This window comes from Dreissena polymorpha, chromosome 9, assembly GCF_020536995.1.
Source record: "Dreissena polymorpha isolate Duluth1 chromosome 9, UMN_Dpol_1.0, whole genome shotgun sequence".
In the NCBI taxonomy this organism is placed as follows: Eukaryota; Metazoa; Mollusca; class Bivalvia; order Myida; family Dreissenidae; genus Dreissena; species Dreissena polymorpha.
In genome coordinates this window covers 64,009,396-64,033,818 of record NC_068363.1, presented here as the reverse complement: position 1 = coordinate 64,033,818, position 24,423 = coordinate 64,009,396, and the positions used below count along the sequence as shown (strand labels likewise).

General features: G+C 35.3%; 1 protein-coding gene across 1 annotated transcript; it reads left to right on the top strand.

The window, feature by feature from the left end:
* The first annotated feature begins 1,271 nt into the window (after positions 1-1,271).
* On the top strand, positions 1,272-22,630 carry LOC127844056 (centrosomal protein of 72 kDa-like). Its single transcript, XM_052374023.1, has 14 exons — positions 1,272-1,407; positions 2,822-2,949; positions 4,369-4,406; positions 5,058-5,212; positions 5,911-6,069; positions 6,449-6,574; positions 10,263-10,309; positions 11,269-11,488; positions 13,198-13,373; positions 14,075-14,291; positions 15,397-15,611; positions 16,169-16,283; positions 17,909-18,023; positions 19,552-22,630. The coding sequence occupies exons 1-14, from the start codon at positions 1,305-1,307 to the stop codon at positions 19,781-19,783; spliced, it is 2,046 nt and encodes a 681-aa protein (XP_052229983.1). The 5' UTR covers positions 1,272-1,304; the 3' UTR covers positions 19,784-22,630.
* The last annotated feature ends 1,793 nt before the right edge of the window (positions 22,631-24,423 follow it).

The window sequence follows — 24,423 nt, the reverse complement described above, 5'->3', positions numbered from 1 at the left end:
TCTATAGTGTTATTCACCTTAAAAACAAATCATCCAATTTAAAAGAAAATGATCATAACATTTAAATACTGTCATGCACTTCGCTTTTAATAGGGCTTTGTTGTACCGGTATGTCAGATTTTAGATTGTAGGACATAAGCCCCCCAGGACAAAACCCCCCCCAATGAAAAAATGAACATTTGGACAATTGCCCCCCAGTAGTAATAACAGGTAGGATATAAGCACCCCAGTGCTTATTTTGCATCTGGATATTTGCCCCCAGTGCTTATTTTAGGAGTGGACATTTGCCCCCCAGTGCTAATATCATATGTTGTTTTCATTAGACTAGTATATCTCTGTATTTAGATTCAGTATTATTTCATATCACATAAATATATAATCATAGAAACTTGGATCATTATAATTCGAAATAAAAAAGGTCCAGAAACTCACTTTAATTGCCTAATCTTAGGTAAAACAAACATCTAAAAGAATTTGAATTGTTTTTTAATTAATCAATCAAAAGGATTATTAGCTTGTTAAAGGTGTTACATGTGGCTTTGATCATATACTTGTTAATGAAAATTAAAGGCTTCTGTATATAATAAATCAAAAGGATTAAAAGGTGGTGATAATTGGACATGATTATCTGCTCAATCGAGTAATGTCTTTTAAAATAAGACACTGGGGGGCAAATGTCCACTTCTAAAATAAGCACTGGGGGGCAAATGTCCAGATGCAAAATAAGCACTGGGGGGCTTATATCCTACCTGTCATTTCTTCTGGGGGGCAATTGTCCAAATGTTCATTTTTTCATTGGGGGGGTTTTGTCCTGGGGGGCTTATGTCTGGATCCCCAGATTTTAATGCACCCCTTTTCTTTCACTCATTTTTTTTTACCACACTTTCATACTCATACAATTGATAATTATAATTATATAATGGGATGCTTTATTATTTTTTGTAATTTTTGAAGTCCTTCTGCAAGAAATACAACGGCTAATGCATAGCTTTGTTTTGTGAAATTGTCGGTGTTTAGTCTTCAGACCACCTTTACCTTGATGCTAATGACTAACGAGTATATATTTTTTATAGATAAGAATACATGTATTAATTAAACAATATTGACATTAAAAATGCAATATATTTAATAGTATTTAGGTGTTATGATGTTGTTGTTAATGTTTTCGATATATTGACTAAACACGTGCCGTTATCTATATGACATAGTGTTTATCGTAACTGTACTCAGTGCTTTTGCCTACCAGCGCATTGCGCATGCGCGAAAATTCGGAATCAAAACAATAACAATGAATTGGTCTATAGATGACCACATTCGAAGAACTCCGAAGTTGTTTTGAAAACATGGCGCTGACGCTGACAGAAGACTTGATCAGAAATCGTGTCGGTTTGGAGCACGATAATTTAGGTAAAATAACGCAATCCGCGATAATTGTAAGATTTTCCGCTTTTTAAGTGCATTTATATATATATGTATACAATTTTAATGTTAAATCATGACTCGATTTGTGCGCCTCAGAAATTGCCCTCACATGAATCCGTCAATCTCAGCCTCAGCTCAGGCTGTGTTCATTTTGAATATTTAATGTTGTATTTAAAATAAAAGTATTTAATGAACTTTGCTTTAGGTTTAAAGTTTGCTTTGGTTTTAATTGTTTAACTGAGTTCTCCGTTTTTATTGAAGAATTCGTGTTATAAATAAATTCTCAATAAGCTGCATAATGCATTCCTGAATAGACATGTTAGAACTTGTTGTTTTATGCATTCATATATTCCTTTCTCATGCCATTTATAATAAAACAGACTAAATATTCATGTAAGTAATATTATATTGCAAGTAAGTCATATGAGACTTGCAAAAGCAATAACAATAACAATAATGATAGTATTGCTACAGTATTTGTATTTAACACATTCATATAAATATCAAGCAACCCTTTCAAAATGTTAATTTATTTGAGTTTTGACTTATGCAATCGATAATTAATGCTATATTTTGCTATACAAGCTATATATACTCAATACTTAATAGAAATGGTTGTTTTCCATTTGAAAACACTGGCATATTAAGGGACCTCAGGACTCAGCAAACAACATGTGTCTATTGTTTTCTCCTCAGGAGACTGACTCTGAAACATGCTGTGTGTCAATAGGTTTGAGCCAGCAGACATTGAACAAGTTCCTATACATTACATTGGTGTCATGGGGAAAGTGTGACAAATGTCCACATTGGACTCATTTGAAATTTATTTAATATGTTCAAATCACAAATGTCAGAGTTATACTATGATACGCTGAATTCCTGTGTCCACAATGTGAATGAACATGTTCACTGTCTCACAATTGACAACAAAAATTAATTATCTGTTTAAAAGTTGAAACTTATTAATTTTCTAATTTTGTATAAATTTTTATTTGAAGTTGTTTATAGTGATAACATACTATGTTATGTACCCTATTAATTTTTAATGGGAATTGTAGCCCACCATACTTAATACGGTTTATGGTTTTCGGAACGGGGGGTAGTGGCAAATGCAGAGTGTGTGTACAATTTCTGCTCATCACAGCAAGTGAACAATTGGTGTCTTCAGTCTAGCTCAGTAATCTATTGCTGCTGACATAGCCAGTGCTTTTTTTCAATTGAAAAACATGATTGAAAATGTAAACTTGACAGCTCTTTCGTCTTTGTTCTTAATTGAGAAGTTTGGTGAAAAAATATGTTATGGTTAAAAATTCAACATATTTGTAATGTTATTTAGCATTTTCATAATATCAATAAGCACTTGTATTAAACTTGTTAACAAAGTAAAACTCTCTCTCAGAGGATGTCAAATCTCTGGCGTTGCCGGGCACGTACCATGAGAAGGTTGTCAGTCTGGGTACATCACTCAGAAAGTTCTCCAGACTCAAGCATCTTGACCTCTCCAGGAACAACCTCACTTCTTTGCAGGTAAGCTGCTTACCAAGGATTTTAACTTTTTTGTTGTGCACACTATCGATAATGACTTTTTAAAAATAAACGGAAAAAAAAATTAAACTTTAATTGTAAATGTTTTAGCATGTCTATTTACATAAAGGTCTGAGCTTCACTACTTGCCCAAATGTTGACATTGCTTCTCCATCTTTCTAATGCGCTTATTTCAGAAAGCATGCAACATCACGTTTCTATTACGAGGTATTCTGGTCTGAACCAAAAAAGGTTTATTTCTGGTAATCCAACAGACCATGTATTTTAAATTCCCACTCAAAAGTGATGATGTGTATGAAAGAAATTGAGATTCTATTGTTATGCCCCCGGTAGGGTGGCATATAGCAGTTGAACTGTCCGTCAGTATGTCAGTCTGTCCGTCCGTCCGAAAAAAACTTTAACATTGGCCATAACTTTTTCACTATTGAAGATAGCAACTTGATATTTGGCATGCATCTGTATCTCATGGAGCTGCACATTTTGAGTGGTGAAAGGTCAAGGTCATCCTTCAAGGTCAAATGTCAAATTTATGGCGTCTGTCCGTCCGAAAACTTTATCATTGGCCATAACTTTTTCAATATTGAAGATAGCAACTTGATATTTGGCATGCATGTGTATCTCATGGAGCTGAACATTTTTATGTGGTGAAAGGTGAAAGTCAAGGTCATCCTTCAAGGTCAAATGTCAAATATATGGCGTCTGTCCGTTTGAAGACTTTTACATTGGCCATAACTTTTTTAATATTGAAGATAGCAACTTGATATTTGGCATGCATGTGTATTTCATGAAGCTGCACATTTTGAGTGGTGGAAGTTCAAGGTCAAGGTCATCCTTCAAGGTCAAAGGTCCAAAAAAAAATCAAAGCGGCGTTCTCATGAAGCTGCACATTTTGATTGGTGGAAGTTTCAAGGTCAAGGTCATCCTTCAAGGTCAGAGGTAAAAAAATATAATCAAAGAAGCGTTCTCATGAAGCAGCACATTTTGAGTGGTGGAAGTTCAAGGTCAAGGTCTTCCTTCAAGGTCAAGGTCATCCTTCAAGGTCAAAGGTAAAAAAAAATATCAAAGCGGCGTTATCATGAAGCTGCACATTTTGAGTGGTGGAAATTCAACGTCAAGGTCATCCTTCAAGGTCAAGGTCATCCTTCAAGGTTAAAGGTAAAAAAGAATAATTCAAAGTGGCATTCTCATAAAGCTTCACATTTTGAGTGGTGGAAGTTCAAGGTCAAGGTCATCCTTCAAGGTCAAAGGTAAAAAAAAACAATCAAAGCGGCGCAATAGGGGGCATTGTGTTTCTGATGAACACATCTCTTGTTTTGTTCCAAATTTAGTACTTCATTATATTTTTTATTTACTCATTGTTTTGGTGAAATGAAGAGTTATTTGCATTCAAAATGTTTTCAGGGTTTGGAACATCTTAAACTGTTAGAAAAGCTGAACTTGTATCCTTCCCAGTTTACAAAGTCGGGTATGTTTAAAACATGTAGAATGTACCAGTAAGTTCTGTCTTTGTCATTCAGCATTTTTTGGTAGTGCAAAATGTATTATTATCTCTATAAAAAGCGAGCTTGATACATCGCATAAAGTATTGTCGCAGAATTCTGTTTAGTCTGCAATGGCTAATCTTAGATCACTTTCTGCCTAGACTAAATTTTTGCTAAGACAAGACTTCCTTTAAGTGTAAAATTTCATAAAAGCAGAAAGTGTTGTCCTTGATTAGCCTTTGTGGGCCACACAGGCTAATCTTGGATTATACTGTGTGCAAATGCATTCAGCCCAGATTATACTTTACGCACATATATTAGGCCCAGTTTTTCCAAAGTGCGGCTCATATCTTTAAGGTCTTTTCGATATTAATTTGAAGACATCCCATCTGTGTACCAGTAATTGACCTTTTCACACTTTTTCGGTAAGGATCAATTTACTACATATGCTTTAGTTCAGTGGTATATAATAGCATATGGTTGCTTAAATAAAATAACTTAACGTTTAATCCTCGGAAAAGCAAAGAGGCGGACCGATTTAAGTTTATTAGCTGGTTAATAATTATGCACTTGTCTAATAAAACATAATGACCTTGACCATAATGTAAGATACTACAACAACATTGAAAGCCTTGAAGAGCTGAAGCGTCTCAAGCACAACCCTAACCTGAAGGAGCTCGACCTCCGTCTGAACCCCGTCACACGCACAGAGACCGACTACCGCCTCTACCTGATACACATGCTGCCTAACCTCCAGAAGATGGGTACGCTAGAGTAGGGTGTGGCCTCAGATAAACTTAAGAAAGAACAAAAATGAGTTTAGAACTTAGATACAAATAGTTTTGTTCTGAATTGTTTAGTGATACAATCAAATTTTATATTTATATTAGAACCTGAGATGGTCTTATTATAAAATAGCTCTCTTGCCATCAAGTTGAATGGTTATTAGAAATAAACATAATTTTGCTGTTATAAAAAACAATTGTAATTGTTGATTTTTATGTCCCCCACCACTTTAGTGGGGGACATTTTGGTTTGCCCTGTCTGTTGGTTTCTTGCTTTGTTTGTTTGCGCAAACTTAAACATTTGCCATAACTTTTGCAATATTGAAGATAGCAACTTCATAATTGGCATGCCTGTGTATCTCATGGAGCTGCACATTTTGAGTGGTGAAAGGTCAAGGTCATCCTTCAAGGTCAAAGTTCAAATATTTGGGGACATAGTGTTTCACAAACACATCTTGTTTTAATTTAATGACTAAAGAGAAGCACTCTTTGTCAGAGATGCATGTATGTTTTCCGTTATAAATCACATTTGTTGTAACATTTAATGTAATTTGTTTAATAACTTTGTATTCACTCTCTATCAGATATAAAAACATTTTGCAATAATATATTCCAAAAATAGTTCTTAGCTAAATTTGTTCAATAACTATTGAGAATGTACCTTTCCCCTTCTGCAGATGACAGAGGTGTGAGGGATCGTGAGCGCCAGGGCGCCTTGATCCACTTCAGCTCCAGCCAGGCCAGTGAGATGACGCCCCACCCCCAGAGGGAGGAGCCCCAAACCCGTGCGCCCAACCCACGCGCGGAACATGTCAAGAACATGGGCAGTGGCAGGGGTAGGGGAACAATCACTCTATATTGTTATTATTGTTCTCTATATTTTGGGCTAACAAATACATGTATTAAACTATTTTTGGAAATTTTCATTCTCATCCCTGATACATTTTTTGGAGCAATGTTCCTGTTTCAAGACATAGAATAAATGTTTAATTCATTCTGACAAGGAAAGTGAAAAATACTTTAATTGATCTTGTGAATTATGTTTTCTTCTTTCATCATTTGAATATGACTTGACTGGTAAAAAAGGGGAAAGTGTAATCCCTGATAAGCCTGTGCAGACAGCACTGGTTAATCTGGGATGAAGCTTTGTGAACATGCATTAAAACCAGATTTCTCAGAATACGTCTCAAAAATACACCATGTTTTAATCTGCAGTTTTGGATGATGATGATGTGGAGATTCTAGACCTAATAGCCCGTACGGGTGGAGACCTTAGCAAGGCTAGGCCTCTCACTGGGTCTGCTGCCACCCAGTCCAGCTCAGAGGACTACTCCATCATTGGTATGTGTAAGCCTTGCACTGAGAAAAGTAGGCTTAACGTTTCGCGTGAATGTCATCCCAGATTACCCTATGCAGTCGGCACAGATCAATCAGGGTCGACACTTCACGCCTAGACTGGATTTGTGTTTAGAAGTGACTTTCTTTAAATAACAATTACAAAAAATAGGAAACTGTTGTCCCTGATTAGCCTGTGCAAAATGCACATGTTAATATAGAATGAAACTTTCTAGAAATGCATGAAGCCCCCTTCCCAAAATGGGGCTTATATGGGGAATGTCATAACCATATTCATCCCCACCGAAAAAAAATTCGGAGGGGATATAGTAATTGGTTGTCCGTCTGAGCGTCCGTCTGAAACTTTGTCCAGAGCATAACTCCAAATCTATTCAATGGATTTACTTTAAACTTAGAATATAAACAGATGGCAACTAGGAGAAGTGCAGTGACCAAGACCCATATCTCTGTCTACCTTAGTTTTTGGATTTTCTCCCCTTTTATATAATTTCAAAGTAAATTTTTGTCCGGAGCATTACTCTAAATCTACTGAAGGGATTTACTTGAAACTTGAAATATAAACAGATGGAAACTAGGACAAGTGCAGTGATCAAGAACCATAACTCAATCTATCTTAGTTTTTTAATAATCTCCCCTATTATATAATTTCAAAGTAAATTTTTGTCCGGAGCATAACTCTTAATCTAATGAAGGGATATTCTTGAAACTTGAAATATAAAGAGATGGCAAGTAGGAAAAGTGCAGTGACTAAGAACCATAACCCCATCTACCCAAGTTTTTAAATTATCTCCCTTTATTAAATTTCATAGTAAATTTTTGTCTGGACCTTAACTCTAAATCTACTGAAGGGATTTACTTAAAACTTTAATTATAAACAGATGTCAAGTAGGAGAAGTGCATTGACTAAGAACCATAACTCTATTTACCTTAGTTTTTGAATTATTTCCCTTTATTTAATTTCAAATTAAATTTTTGTCCGGACTATCACTCTAAATCTACTTGAAACTCGAAATATAAACAGATGGTAAGTAGTAGAAGTGCAGTGACTAAGAGCCATGACTCTATCTACCTTACTTTTTGAATTATCCCCGTTTAATAAATTTCAAAGTAAATTTTTGTTCAGAGCATAACTCTAAATCTACTGAAGGGATTTACTTGAAACTAGACATATAAACAGATGGCAAGTAGGATAAGTGCAGTGAACATGAACCATAACTCATTCGGCCATAGTTTTATTAATTATTTCCCTTTATTTTTGTGTTTGAATTTTTATCTCACCTGTCACAAAGTGACATGGTGAGCTTATGTGACCGTGTGATGTCCGGCGTCCGTATGTGTGTGCGTGTGTCCGTCAACAATTTGTTTGTGTAGACAGTAGAGGTCACAGTTTTCATCCAATCTTTATGAAATTTGGTCAGAATGTTTGATGAAATCTGTGTTGGGATTGTATTTGGGTCATCTGGGGTCAAAAACTAGGTCACTAGGTTAAAAACTAGGTAACATAATAGGTCAAATAATAGAAAAACCTTGTGTAGACAATAGAGGTCGCAGTTTTCATCCAATCTTTATGAAATTTGGTCAGAATGTTTATCTTGATGAAATCTGGGTTGGGATTGTATTTGGGTCATCTGGGGTCAAAAACTAGGTCACTAGGTCAAATAATAGAAAAACCTTGTGTAGACAATAGAGGTCACAGTTTTCATCCAATCTTTATAAAATTTTATCAGCATGTTTATCTTGATGAAATCTGGGTTGGGATTGTATTTGGGTCATCTGGGGTCAAAAACTAGGTCACTAGGTCAAATAATATAAAAACCTTGTGTAGACAATAGAGGTCACAGTTTCCATATAATCTTTATGAATTTTTGTCAGAATGTTTATCTTGATGAAATCTGGTTTGGGATTGTATTTGGTTAGTCAGGTGAGCGATATGGCAATCATGGCCCTCTTGTTATGTTATTTATATATATATATTTTTTAATTATATTTTATTTAATTTCATAGTTAATATTTTAGCTTTTCAATTTTTAATATATCCCTTTATCTAATTTTACAATATTTTAATTTGAACACTGAGGTATTCACTGTAAAATGAATAGATGAGTTTAAGGAAAAATACAGTGATCAAGAACAGTAACTGTTTATAGTCTCTTTTTTTAATTACCTCCCTTTTTTCATTTCCTTATATTTTATTATCTACAGCATTCCAATACTATATAACTAATTGTTCCTTGAAAATTTCAATCAATTTTCCTATTCATTTAAGATTCTTTTCTCTATCAATTTTTTTACTATCTTCTCAAGAAGAGCATAATTAAATTGGGTTGTCTTGCATCAACCAGGTGATAAGCCAAACACAGTGTTGTGTTTTGTTCCAGTCCTGAAATTTTGACAGATTTATATTTTTATTCACAACATCGAAATTGAAAAGAGAAAGACAACACTTTAAATTGTATTTTCAAAGCTGTATAGGGAATGAGTCAGTATCTTGGAAAACCGTGTTTATGCATGTGTTTTGAGTATCGTCCAAGATTTGCTTGGGAAATCCTAATGATTGTTGAAATCCTGCAATATTTACAAACCTGTTTTTAATGCTGAAATATAAAGGCTACGAAGTTGATCGTCAGAGAAATTGTGAACAAAAAGAACAGTTACAAGTATGTTTTACCATCTGACCAATTGTGATCATTGGTATTTGTAAATGTAATTTCCAAAAATTGGAAGTTAAGAATCTTGCATGATTTTGTCAATGATTTAATAAATGTCTTTTGCCCTAACAGTGAAGCCAGCTGAATTCTACCTTCAGTCTAGTTTAATGATTTTTGTTAGTGTATTTCATTGATATATTGTTGTCTGATTGGTGATTCGACTTTTAATGCGATAGTGCTAAATACTTACTACTTTGCCTTTGCCTTTAAGGGAAGTTGACGATAAGAATTGGGTTAATTTCACACCAATACTGTCTTATGTACATGTACTTCTCCAAGACAAATAAAGCAAACTGTATGTGGGATTTTTTTATTGCATATAACGTTACAAAATTATGTTACCAGTCTAAATTGTCTAGAAACTGAGAATTTTCCTGATTTTCAACTAACAACTTCAATACTATTTTATATATGTGCATATACATACGAAGCAACTTTTTATGTCCCCCAGTCTATACTGGGGAACATGTTTTTTTGTCCTGTCTGTTGGTTTGCTTGTTGGTTTGTTTGCGTCAAACATGAACATTTGCCATAACTTTTGCAAAATAAAAGATAGCAACTTCATATTTGGCATGCATGTGTATCTCATGGAGCTGAATATGTTGAGTGGTGAAAGGTCGAGGTCATCCTTCAAGGTCAATGGTCAGGTATATAGGTCAAAATCGTCAAACAAACATTTGCCATAACTTTTGCAATATTGAAGATAACAACTTCATATTTGGCATGCATGTGTGTTACTCGTGGAGCTGCACATTTTGAGTGGTGAAAGGTCAAGGTCATCCTTCAAGGTCAAAGGTCAAATTTATGGGGGGACATAGTGTTTCACAAACACATCTTGTTGATGCTTGAAATTATATATTTACACACTTTTATGAGTGAACTGGAACACTCTGTTGACTTGTGAAGTATCTTGTGATGATTATTTGGAAGTTGTATTGTAAAGAAAACACAATTTTCACATTCAGGCTTGAAGAAATTATCAAGACAACCTGAAGATGGCCCAGAAAGAAAGGTGAGTATGCAATGAGATTCACAAATTATGTAATTATTGCTGGTAATGGGGTCATAAGCACATTCATCAGAGCTCATTTTCTGGAAACAAAAACCAAAATAGACCCTGTTAGTAAAAAAAATTAATTGGAAATGATAATCATGGTTAATTTTGTAAAGCACTAAATTTTGAGAATCCTCTTTGAATAAGACACTGTTGAAAATCTGAAAAAATATAAATGGATATTTACAAAAGGTTGCAATAAAAACAACTGGATTAGGTCCAAAATGGGTTTCCATGTCAGGTAAACTTAATTAATATATTGTCTGCATACAAAGTCTTGGGAATGGATGAACTTATATGGCATATGGCATTGATAGTAAAAATGGCCTGCATGATTTATAATGTTAACAATGAGATCTTACATTTATGAATGCCTAACATGTGATCAAACATGTGTTTTTGAGATGAAATAAGCAAACATGCAATATCACATTAACTTTAAACCTCATATTTGTAAATAAAGATCAAAATGATACACCAGAAAACCTTTTTTATTTTTGCACATTTAACAAAATGATTACAGCAATTAAAGTCTTATGTAAGTCTCAATCAAATGCTCTTTGTTCTTTTTTGCACTTGCCTGGGCGGACAATTAGATTATAAAATAACTTGCCCAGACCCAACTTTCACTTGCCAGGGGCAAAAGAACAACTGTTAATGTTGAGCCCTGTTAACATGTTAAAGTACTTTATGCTTGGGTTTTAACAACAAGGCACAGAAGGGCTTACTGGTCTGGCAATGTAAACATGAACTATAACCATTAAAAAATCTTGTGTTCTTAAGTTTCACCTTGCGCAGGGAGAAAATGGTTTAATGCATGTTGGTTAAGTGTCCAAGATTAGCCTGTATAGTGGGACGACACAATGCACATGCATTAAACCCCATTTTCTCATAGCATTTTATAATGGAAATTACAGCCAGCACCCCAAAAGATCCAACCTACTACTGAAGAGGTAGATGAGGTTTTGGCAGTGTACAAGCGAAAGTACCCCAACATTCCGGACCAGCGAGCGGCAGGGGTCTCTGAGGATCCCAGACAGAGGGGCAGCCATCAGGACCCTAATCTTGAGTTTGAAGATGAGACTGAGGCTTACAACAAATTTAGGAGCCATGGATTCTTTACTCCCAATCCAGCTGGTATGAAATTTGTCAAAATTGTCTTTGTGTGTAAATTCATTTAAATTGCCTCTTTATAGTTGGCATATTTTGGAATAAACATATAATAATGTGGTCTAATAATTGTGTAACAATTAGAAATAGTTCTTAAATCTATATATAAATAGCTCATTATTGAAAGAATATTCATAGTGTTAAAAATTGTAGTGTGCCTCTTTTAGGCGTTAGCTTTAAGAATATGCGCAAGAGTTGCACAGAATTGTTGCAGGTGTTTGGTTATATTTTTTAGGAAAAAGAATTAAACAAAGATTTTTATTTTTCTATAAATTACAAGTGTAGATATTAAAAAAATCATCATACTAAGAGTTGAACTTGAGGTCATTGTGTCTTATTCAGAATAATAGCGATGTGGTATTTTATTGGCCTTGTTCTGTGAAAACTGGGCTTAATGCATTTGAGTAAAGAATCGATACAGCCTTTGATAAGCCTGTCTGCAAAGGCTTATCAGGGATGACACTTTCAGCTTTTATGTTTTATTCCTTAAAAGGAAGTCTCTTTGTAGAGAAAATCTAGTATAAGTGGCAAGTCTCGTGCAACACTTTATGCAAATGCATTAAGCCCTGTTTTCTCAGAATGTTGCCATATTGAGTGTATTGTTTCTATGCACGAGAAAGCTTTAGGTGCTTCTTGAATAAATTGCTGAAGTACACTATGTTTCACAGAGATTGCTAAAAGATGTGTTTAATGCACCCCAAAAGCTTTTGAACTAAAACTTAGTCAAGTTTCACTCTGGGAACACACGGACTGCAAATGCTAATTTGGTGCAAAACTTACCGGTATGAATGAAGCCCCATTTTTGCAGAGAGAGGCTTAAATATATTGTTTACCAACAAAATAAGAATCTCTAGTGATATAGACCTCATTTTCTTTCAATAGAACTCACTACTGATTCCATTTTAAAATTGATATAATTATTTTCTGAAAAGAGGACAGACAGACAGACAAGTTTGTTGGCGAATACAGTCAGTACATAGCCATATAAACTTGACAGACAGACAGACAATTTTATTGGCAAATTCAGTCTGACAGTACATAGCCCTATAAACATGACATACAGACAAACAATTTTATTGGCAAATTCAGTCAGTACATAGCCATATAAACATAACAGACAGACAGACAGACAATTTTATTTGTAAATACAGTCAGTATAAACATGACACAGACATCAATAAAAAAGCATGTCAAGAAAATGTTATAACATATGTGATGTGATAAATATATGAATGTAACTTTTAACTGAAAAAATAGACATTAAGTTAGTTAAAATAACTACTGATAAATAACATTTGAGCATTCTTATTAAAAAATAAACAAACAAAGAAAATACAAAATAGATATACAATTAATAATAATAAATACTATTAAATAACGTTAAAGCATTCCGATAAAATAATCCTTGAAACAACAACAATACAAAATAGATATTAAATTAATAATTGTAACTACTGATAAATAACATTTAAGCAATCCCATAAAAAGATACAAGCAACAATCAAACATTTTATCTTACAATACATATGATTTTACAATTTTCATGGCATTCAATAGCAGAAACTATAATTAACCAACACATTTGGAAACATATGCTTAAGATAGATTGAAGTTCACATAGGCTTGCAGCAGATGCATCAATATCACAACCACCCCATATTGAATACATGTGTCAGGAGGGGAGGACCTGGTGTCTAGCTATACAGTGCCAGAGAGGGAGGGTGTGTACCCTGCCCCGCCCACCCGGGTACAGCTGGAGAGGACCCAGGGGCCAGCTGACCCTGACGAGGACCTTGACAACAGCCCCGCCCCACACAGGCGCTCTTACAGCGTGCCACCAGAGAAACTCAATGTAGGTCCAGTGTTGTGTACACTTTAAATTCCATTGAATGTCAGTGGAAAAAATGTGTTTATTTCTTGCAGATACACTTTTAATGACCGTGTTTACCAGCACTCGCACCTAGGATGAAAATTCAGTGAGTTTTGTGCTAAGTCCTTACAAATTACTCACTCCAAAGACAGTCCTAGTTGTTGAAATTGTAACAATCAAGGTTTTTTGTCGAGCCCATGGTGGAAAGCTTGATAAAGCTGTCACATCTGTGTAATGTAATTGCATGTATGTGTGCATCTGGGATTGTCTCTTATGTAACTTAATTTGTGCAGTTTTAATGTTTACCTTTATGATGCTACATGTCCAGTCTAAAACCCATCTCCCTCCCTTAAAGGTCAAGGTCTCACATAGAGGTCAAAGTGTTGTTTATGTATCCCTTGGGTATAGCTTACCAACATTTACATGATTTTGACCAGTATGCAACAATATATAAATTTACGGTAAATAGAATTTTGCGACAGAAAAGAGTAAAACAAAACGACAAATATCCCACAAAATTAGTGTTTAGATGTCATTAAATAAGAGAAACACATACATGAGCACACCTGAGTTTCAGTATATGAGACAATTTAAGCATGTTAATTTTGCTAATAAAGTTTACAAGTATGAGGTAAACGTTGGTGTGCAATGCATATTATACAGCATGTTCGTTGTGTTACCAGTATGGCAACGAAGGTGAGGCTAGAGCAGAGAAGTACTCAGACAAGCCCCCTGATCGTGCGCGGACCCAGTCAAAAGACGACCAATCAAATGCTAGATCTGCCCCACCCACCAAAGGAGAGAATCCAGAATCGCGTCTTTTCCTGTTCCAATTACTGGACTTGGTGGACCGATACTGGAATGGGTCGAAGTCTCTACACAAGAACAATAAATTCAAAGGTATAGTTTGTAGTTTTCAAATAAAAGTTATATAAATATAAATGTACAAAGTGGGAAAATGATGTGCATTTGATAGTAGAAAGATTTGAGTGACAGGATAAATGAATCAGTTTTTACTTAAAGAATATACTGTTTTGATTGTGTGTTTCACTATCTGTAACCCAAAAAAATCATGTCAGCTTTCTGTAATTTTATGTAACATAGTAGTGGGAAAAAAACAAGAACACAAATTGACTATACTTTTGTAGGCAAAACATTTATGATATTGAATCTGGTATAAACGTGATTGAAAACATTATTCAAGTTTAATAAAATGCAATTTAGATTCTTAATATAACTGAATATTTACGATCATGTCAGGATTAAATAAATAAACCTGTATTGTGTGCAGGTTTGGGTTTGCACTTCACAATTTTCTCAGCTATGAAAGAAAACTTGAAATTAAAGCTTTACTTCAAAATTGGTGCGAATTTCTTGAGTCTACTTAGTTAGGTAGGTGTGTTGGACACTCCAGGTTATCACATCATGCAGCCTCAGGCCTGAAAACACCTCATACATTTTGAAACACACATTATAGGTTTTACACAGAAAAACCAGGATGAAACTTCCTGTATACAAAACTCAATGACGGATGCACATGTGTAGTCATTCATAAACTGCTATATTTGCACTTCTTAAAAGTTATTCATTATTACTGATAGTGTGTGTTTTATTAATGTAAGTTTTTATGATTAGCAATTGGAAGTGAAAGTTGATTTTAAATTGTTTTAATATCAGTACCTGACCTCACCTGCAAACACCAGACCCAACAAACACAAATCAATTTAAACGTACATTATACAAAATTGCTATCTATTGCATCCCTATTATTCTCTACATTTTAAGGACTCCAAATATATAGAAAACTGCCTTAAATGCATTAAGTGTTGTCCAAAAGTTGACTAATCAGACACATTCTGCCATCACTGGATTTATGTTTAGAAGAGACCTCCTTTAAACAGAAAATTCCATAAAAGTGGAAAGTGTTGTCCTTTATAAGCCTGCATAGGCTTTAAGCACTGTTTTTCCAGAATTCAGCTAAAATATAAGCTCATATTCCTCCCAGGTCTGGCATACTTGGCTATCGAGGACTACCTTCGTACCCTGGCAGACGACTCCCATAGACAGCAGGTTCAACAGCTGCGTGCAGAACTGACTCTGGCTAGAAAGGACAACGAGAAGCTGCGGCGTAACGACGAGCTTGCAAAAAGCAGCCTTGAGGACACAGCAGCCACCGAGGCCCATCTGAAGGCCTCACTACAGAAGGCATTTACTGACGTTGTGAGTAGTGATTGAACAAATATGGGAGTTGACCAATCAACAGGTTTAGATTAATATTCTATTTAGCTGTTCAGAAGCCCTGTACTACATTATTCAATAGAGCTGGGATGCAAAATTATTGGCATAATGTGAACAGTGTTTGACAGAGATTAAGCGTTATAAATCAAATAGTGATTGGTCAGTTTACCATTGAATAAGCATAGATTGCTATGCCTTTCTGTTTTTTAAGGATTTAAAGTGAAATAAATTGATATGATAATGCATCCATTTGTTTTATTTTTTACTGCTGAAATATAAAGCCAATATTTGTCAAATCATTCCTTCTTAAAATCTTTTGCTGCATTGGTGGTTATAGAACATTAGTTTATTAAACTTTGAGCAGCATCCCAGATTAGCCTCCAGTGCTAATCAGGGACGAATGTCTCCACCTCAATTGGATTTTTGCTGGGCAGAGACTTTTTTTTAAACGAAAATTCCATCAAAGCAAGCAGTGTTCTCCCTGATTAGCCCCATTTCCCAGCATAAGACTCATTTGGAAACATCATTCTGAATTTTAGGAGATGCTGAAGGATAAGGTGCAGTCGTATGCCTCAGAGAACAAGAGGTTGCAGCAGAAACTGCAGCAAATGGAGTCTTATACCTCCAACACAACTGTCAGTCACTCACAGCTGGGTAGGTAGTCATACAGGGATGTAGGATAGGGATGGCTTACCAACAGCGGGATGACCAGTTAGGGTTGGTTGTCCATCTCTATTCATTTGCTTGTTATCCCCCGCCATAGGCGGAGGGATATTGTTTTTGTGTTGTCCGGCCGGCCGGCACTTATGTGTCAGGAGCCATATCTTGGAAGTGCTATGGCGGATTTCATTGAAACTTGGTATGAGTATATATATGGATAAGAGGATAGTGCACGCCAAATGGCATTGTACACCATCTGTTAATAACGGAGTTATGGCCCTTTGTATCTTGAAAAAAATGCTTATTTTGTGTCCTGAGCCATATCTTGGAAGTGCTTTGGTGTATGTAATTGAAACTTGGTATGCATATACATATTGATAAGAGGATGATGCATGCCAAATGGCATTGTTCACCGTCTGTTAATAATGGAGTTATGGTCCTTTGTATCTTGAAAAAATGCTTTTTTGAGTGTCAAATATAACACATTTGTGTCCAGAAGCATATTGGCGGGGGATATCAATTCAACGAATTTGCTTGTTAAATAATCACTGTATAATATGTTGTAATTTATCATTTTAAGCACCCATGAATTGTGATTTTTAAGACGAAGCATTTCAATACCAGATACATTAGTTTTCACCCACAGTCTCCAGCTTCAATATAAACATTTGCAGTGTGCGTTTTTTTAAGAATTTAATATAATTCAATTTAACTTACATTTCTGTAACCCAATTAAATATACAGTAAAATCCTGCTGATAAACCCATTGAGGGTCAACTTTAAATTCAAATGGCTTCTCCCTTGGCAGATTCTCATGATACTTCACACGAAGGATGTGTGAATGATCCTCTTTCAAAAATGTTCAAAGCATGCATATACAGGTGACAGGAGCTAAAAGATCGAAACAACAATGATATGATAAAAACTCACCATATCTGGTTGTCACATGGTTAAAATATACCTTTTTTTTAAATATCAGCTTTTATATATACTACTTACATGCAACATAGAATAGTTCTCTATAAAGATTGTTCAAATTATGCATATGGTGTAAAATATCTCTGTGTTGCAAATACAAATTTAATATAAGGATCTCAGGAGACCTCCTCAAGGTCATATTGTTCAAAGTCTTATTAAAAATGATAAATGATTTAGAGATAGCAAATTATAATGTTGACTCAATTTTGGTGAGGGATATGAATAAAGTCATAGATTCATTTACTGAGTCTAATATAAATGTTGTTTTAAACTGGTAGTTTTATTGACATTTGAGATTTTGATTTCAATCATATCATTTGTAATATTTTAGAGAAAGGACTGCTAAGAAAGTTTAATTCTCACGTATCTGTAGAAAGTAAATCATGAAATTCATTTTATAATACTTTGATAACAAATACATTTTTTTACAAGAGTAACTAGCAGTTCAGGTTTTATGCTGTTTGCTGCACATTAGTATGTAATGATTAGAAATGTAGTAGCCTTTAAAACTTCATTCCAGTGACATAAGCCTTTTATTTAAAAATATGTTCTAAGGGACTAAAAGCAGGTAAAATTGCGTATGTGAGCCGTAAAGGGTTTAGTAGAGTTTTGGTGTACATTGAAGATGTCTTTTCTTGCAGAGGGCATCCAGGCCCAGAATGAGCAGCTGAAGCGTGACATCGAGAGGCAGCAGATCCAGCTGAAGAACATGAAGCAGCTCCAGGAACTCTCCAATATGCTGCAGGAGAGTCACAAGTAGGTGCAGTGTAACCTCCAATATGCGGTAAAAGAGTCACAAGTAGGTGCAGTGTAACCTCCAATATGCTGCAGGAGAGTCACAAGTAGGTGCAGTGTAACCTCCAATATGGTGCAGTAGTCACAAGTAGGTGCAGTGTAACCTCCAATATGCTGCAGGAGTCACCAATAGGTGCAGCGTAACCTCCAATTTGATGCAGTAGAGTCACAAGTAGGTGCAGTGTAACCTCCAATAAGCTGTAGGAGAGTCACAAGTAGGTGCGGTATAACCCTCAAATAGAGTCACAAGTAGGCGCAGTGTAACCTCCAATGTGCTGAAGGTGAGTCACAAGTTGGTGCAGTGTAACCTCCAATATGCTGCTGGAGTCACCAATAGGTGCAGTGTAACCTCCAATATGATGCAGTAGAGTCACAAGTAGGTGCAGTGTAACCTCCAATATGATGAAGGAGAGTAACAAGTAGGTTCAGTGTAACCTCCAATATGCTGCAGGAGAGTCACAAGTAGGTGCAGTGTAACCTCCAATATGCTGAAGGAGAGTCACAAGTAGGTGCAGTGTAACCTCCAATAAGCTGCAGGAGAGTCACAAGTAGGTGCAGTGTAACCTCCAATATGCTGAAGGAGTTACAAGTAGGTGCTGTGTAACCTCCAATATGGTGAAGTAGAGTCACAAGTATGTGCGGTGTTACCCTCAAATATGCTACAGGGGAGTCACAAGTAGGTGCGGTGTTACCCTCAAATATACTGCAGAAGAGTCACAAGTAGGTGCAGTGAAACCCAGGTCAAAAGGTGAATTGTTACCCAGTTCACAAGTAAGTGCATTGCAACCAAGGTCCCCAGAAGGTGCAGCCTATCAGAAAAGAGGCAATAACTCTCTGCATGTTTCAGTTTTGCACGTGTGTGGCTGTTTGAAAAGAAAATATAGTGAGGATAGTCACAAGTAGTCCTAACCAAAGTCACAATGGTGTAGTGCATCATTACCTAGATCTTAATAACTCTGCAGGTATCAGTTACACTACGTAAAACATATCTGGAAATTCACATGTAGTAGCATCTTAATTGAGTTCTGATAGCGAAGAAAACCACAGAAAAACAAGGGCAATACCTCTGTTGGTATCAGTGATGTAAGTCCAACATGTCAGGGGAGTCACAAGTACAGCCAAGCAGAGAAAGATCAATAACTTAGAATAGATGGTATGAATACAGCAAATGAATTTATTATACTGCTTCCAGATTTCACATCTCGGGCCTATTAGTTCTATAGAAAACAAAACTTGTTTATTGAGTTGAGTTTGGTCCAAACTGCAAAGACTATTCTGGTAACTCTGCTGGGATCAGTTATAGAATTAAATTTAGTTTTTGCCCTTAAATTCAAAGCCACAAATTTGTATTAGTTATTAGTTATACAATTGCATATACTCATTATTATTTCATAATGGTCAGGCTATTTAATCAGTCAAGCTGAATATAAAAAGATTTGAACCTAAACAAAACAAATGTGTTGCATTTACTATCCTTCTGTAACTGCAGGTCTTTAGTTCAGACCAACGACCACCTGTTGAAGGAGTTAGATGAGACGCGGGAGAGACACCAGCACGAGGTGAACCAGCTCAACTGGAGCTACCAGCAGCTGAAGAAAACCCTTGGGGGAACCAGTCTCAATGCCCCAAGTACCAGCTCCTCTCATCAGCATGGCAACCCTGGCAACACAAACAAGGGAGAAGGAAATGCTTCCGTGGTGATGTACGACAGTGATTGCTAGGGGGAGGAGAGAGGGAAGTTAGTTAGTTAGGTTTACTGTATTTGACATATACATGTCAAATAATAACATTTACAATTTTCACAGAAGCTTAAAACAAAATTTAGTCTGGGAGGGACAGGGGCGATAGAAACTTTGAATGGGTGGGCACAGGGAGTTGGGAGGGACAGGGGCAATAGAAACTTTGTATGGGAGGGCACTGGGAGTTGGGGGGGACAGGGGCCATAGAAACTTTGTATGGGAGGGCATGGGTATTAGGGAGGGACAGGCGCCATAGAAACTTTGCATGGGAGTTCACGGGGAGTGTGATATAGAAGTGCAAACAGAAATAGGTAGGGGAGGGTAGGGACAGAGGAAAAAATTGGTACATGTAGGTGATGGAAGGGGATATTGGTATGGGGAAGTCAGAGGGGAATGGATAGGAGTAGCAGACAGGAATTTTAAATGGAGGGACAAGAGGGTTAGGAAACTGATGAGCTAAAATCGTAAACACTTTGATATTCTTCGAAACCAGGTAATGAATCAAACATAGGATAAAATGTATTCATACTGTTTGAAATTTGTTTTAATAGTTATGAACATGGTAAATGTAATTGGGCAATATCAATTTTAAGAAAATAAGTAGTGTTTAAAGTAAGGTCGTGCATTGTTATAAAAATATTTTATTATTTTTATGCCATGTTATGAATATTTACATTGTTAATACTTAAGATGTGTAGATGTGTTATTAAAAATAATGTTTGGAATTTTTGGCAATGTGACTAATTTAATTGTTGATGGGAACTGGTGCTTGTTTTGACTATTTTTTTCTAACAACTTAAATCAAAGCATTATCTGTGATGTTCTGTTACTGATAACAGAGTCTTATGTGTGTTTTATTGATTAGCATTTGTGCTATTTAGTAACCAATACCAGAAGTGGTATTCATTTAAGAGTAAAACAATTGAGGCCAATCTTAATAAATATTCTGTTTGTTAGAAATGTTGTATTGTTTATGCAATCATGAAGCAATTTGTTGTTAGCCATTTTAGCATTTGACTTGATATCATATTAGAGACATTGATTTATTTCATGAATTATCTGATGTTTGTGTTGATAATACAATTATTTTGTTCTCACATCTTTTCAAATGTTAATCAGGTGTTAAAACTAGATTTTTTCATAATGTAGTTTTTATGCAAACATTTCTTGCCATTCAATTTTGTTGTGCTGACATTTATACATAAGTTATTTTTTGTGTTTGCAGTGAACAGCTTAGGTTTAGTAGACTTGGTATTATTAAAGACAAATTATGTATAACCATATTTCATATTTTCCCCTTCATCAGACTGAGTCAAGTCTATTTGCATAAAATATGCAACCATGAGCCTGTGTTGTTGAATATCATATGACAAATTTATATTGCAGCACATTCTGATTGTATGGTATTTTTAGTTTATAGAAAGTCTCTCCTTAGGGAAAATCTAGTTAAAGTGTGGAAGGTGGAAAGTGTTGTCCCTGATAGTGCCGATTGCACAGGCTATTCTGGGGCGACGTTTTACTACACACAAACAGGTGTAACGAAAAGTTTTGCAAAAAAGTTACATGTATTAGTTTCTTTGTGTTTTAATAGCATTTATTTTACATGAAGTATTTAACCATGATTAAGTATATTGTATAACAAATATAAATCACTGTATTTATTGTGAATTGAGGCATTTACATATAATCAGACAGGAGTGCAATCTCACAAATATATGTAGGTTTCTAACATATAATTCACCTGTGATTGTTGAGAACATCTTCATATCATTCTTCATCGTGGGTCAGTAATTACTGTTACAATACATTTCAAGCATGGTCTTAAGGGTTTCTTTTTTGTCAATATGATATGCAATTACTTATATAAATTACATTTTATTAATACCAGGGTAGATGTTGTTGATAGTTGTTTTCAGATCATGCTTTTAAAGATTTTCTGAATACTATATACCGTGGTATTAAGTAAATTTTATAGTTATGTATGTTTAATAAATACACGTGCATTGATAGAAATTGTTATCATCTTAATTAATTTAAATTATGTATATTCATATTTTTGTAATTCTGTGTAATATTTGTTTATTTCTTTAATATTTAACAACTACTTCACTGTCCTTGATCTCCTTGGTTTGCCAAACAATGTAGTTATTAAATCTTAAAATGTTTTAAGTATTCCAATGTATTAATACAAAATTGTTGAAGTCATACTGTATTTATAAAGTATTTTTATGTATTTAAAAAATTGTGTTAAAATACAAAATTTCATTTACTTCAGATATTTGCATTTACTCTGTTAAAATTTTCTCTGCATATTTTCATATGATGCAATATTAAACTTAAGTAATGAAAGTATATGAAAACCACTTTGACAGGAAATATTAAGAATATATATTCACCTTAATGTATTTGTGTATGGTTCTATATAATGTCCTCTTTTGATTATACATTTTTGATGAGTATACTATTCAAGTTTGATCTGTGGCTGCTGGTTAGTTATACAGGGTGTCGCCTGGCAGATAACCATGACAAACAACACTCCAGTCGTACCATGCTATAGCAATAAGTACTTAACAAATTAAGTTTGGGGAAATTGATAAAAGTCATTCTGGTGGAAAAACAACAAAATACAAACTGAATAATGCATTTTGTTTATATACATGTCTAGTCATAAACATGTGTGGGATGCATTCAGAAATGGACCAGAGCGATCATTTTGTTCATATTTGTATTCACACGATGTTTATATGATGTTTTTCTGACTCTTAACATCTATTTAACCAGTATGTCTTGTAATACATACATTTTGGAAATAAAACTGTAAACAAGTCATTCAGTGTTGAGATTATGTGTACACTTATTCTATGATGGACTGCTTCATGTGTATCTATGATGGACTGCTTCATGTGTATTTATGATGAACTGCTTCGTGTGTATCTATGATGGACTGCTTCATGCGTATCTATGATGGACTGCTTCATGCTTATCTATGATGGACTGCTTCATGTGTATCTATGATGGACCACTTCATGTGTATTTATTATGGACTGCTTCATGTGTATCTATGATGGACTGCTTCATGTGTATCTATGATGGACCTCTTCATGGGTATCTATTATGGACTGCTTCATGTGTATCTATTATGGACTGCTTCATGTGTATCTATGATGGACCGCTTCATGTGTATCTATTATGGACTGCTTCATGTGTATCTATGATGGACTGCTTTGTGTGTATCTATGATGGACTGCTTCATGTGTATCTATGATGGACTGTTTCATGTGTATCTATGATGGACCGCTTCATGTGTATCCATTATGGACTGCTTCATGTGTATCTATGATGGACTGCTTTGTGTGTATCTATGATGGACTGCTTCATGTGTATCTATAATGGACTGCTTCATGTGTATCTATGATGGACCGCTTCATGTGTATCTATTATGGACTGCTTCATGTGTATCTATGCTGGACTGCTTTGTGTGTATCTATGATGGACTGCTTCATGTGTATCTATGATGAACTGCTTCATGGGTATCTATGATGGATTGCTTCATGTATATCTATGATGGACTGTTTCATGTGTATCTATGAGGACTGCTTCATGTGTATCTATGATGGACCGTTTCATGTGTATCTATGATGGACCGCTTCATGTGTATCTATTATGGACTGCTTCATGTGTATCTATGATGGACTGCTTCATGTGTATCTATGATGGACCGCTTCATGTGTATCTATTATGGACTGCTTCATGTGTATCTATGATGGACTGCTTTGTGTGTATCTATGATGGACTGCTTCATGTGTATCTATGATGGACTGCTTTGTGTGTATTTATGATGGACTGCTTCATGCGTATTTATGATGGACTGCTTCATGCGTATCTATGATGGACTGCTTCATTTGTGTCTATAATGGACTGCTTTGTGTTTATCTATGATGGACTGCTTCATGTGTATCTATGATGGACTGCTTTGAGTGTATCTATGATGGACTGCTTCGTGTGTATCTATGATGGACTGTTTTGTGTGTATCTATGATGGACTGCTTTGTGTGTATCTATGATGGACTGTTTCATTTGTATATATGATGGACTGCTTTGTGTGTATCTATAATGGACTGCTTTGTGTGTATCTATGAGGACTGCTTAATGTGTATCTATAATTGACTGCTTCATGGGTATCTATGATGGATTGCTTCATGTGTATCTATGATGGACAGTTTCATGTGTATCTATGAGGACTGCTTCATGTGTATCTATGATGGACTGTTTCATGTGTATCTATGAGGACTGCTTAATGTGTGTCTATGATTGACTGTTTCATGGGTATCTATGATGGACTGCTTTGTGTGTATCTATGATGGACTGCTTTGTGTGTATCTATGATGGACTGCTTTGTGTGTATCTATGATGGACTGCTTTGTGTGTATCTATGATGGACTGTTTCATGTGTATCTATGATGGACTGCTTTGTGTGTATCTATGATGGACTGTTTCATGTGTATCTATGATTGACTGTTTCATGTGTATCTATGATGGATTTTTTCATGTGTATCTATGATTAACTGTTTCATGTGTATCTATGATGGATTGCTTCATGTGTATCTATGATGGACTGCTTC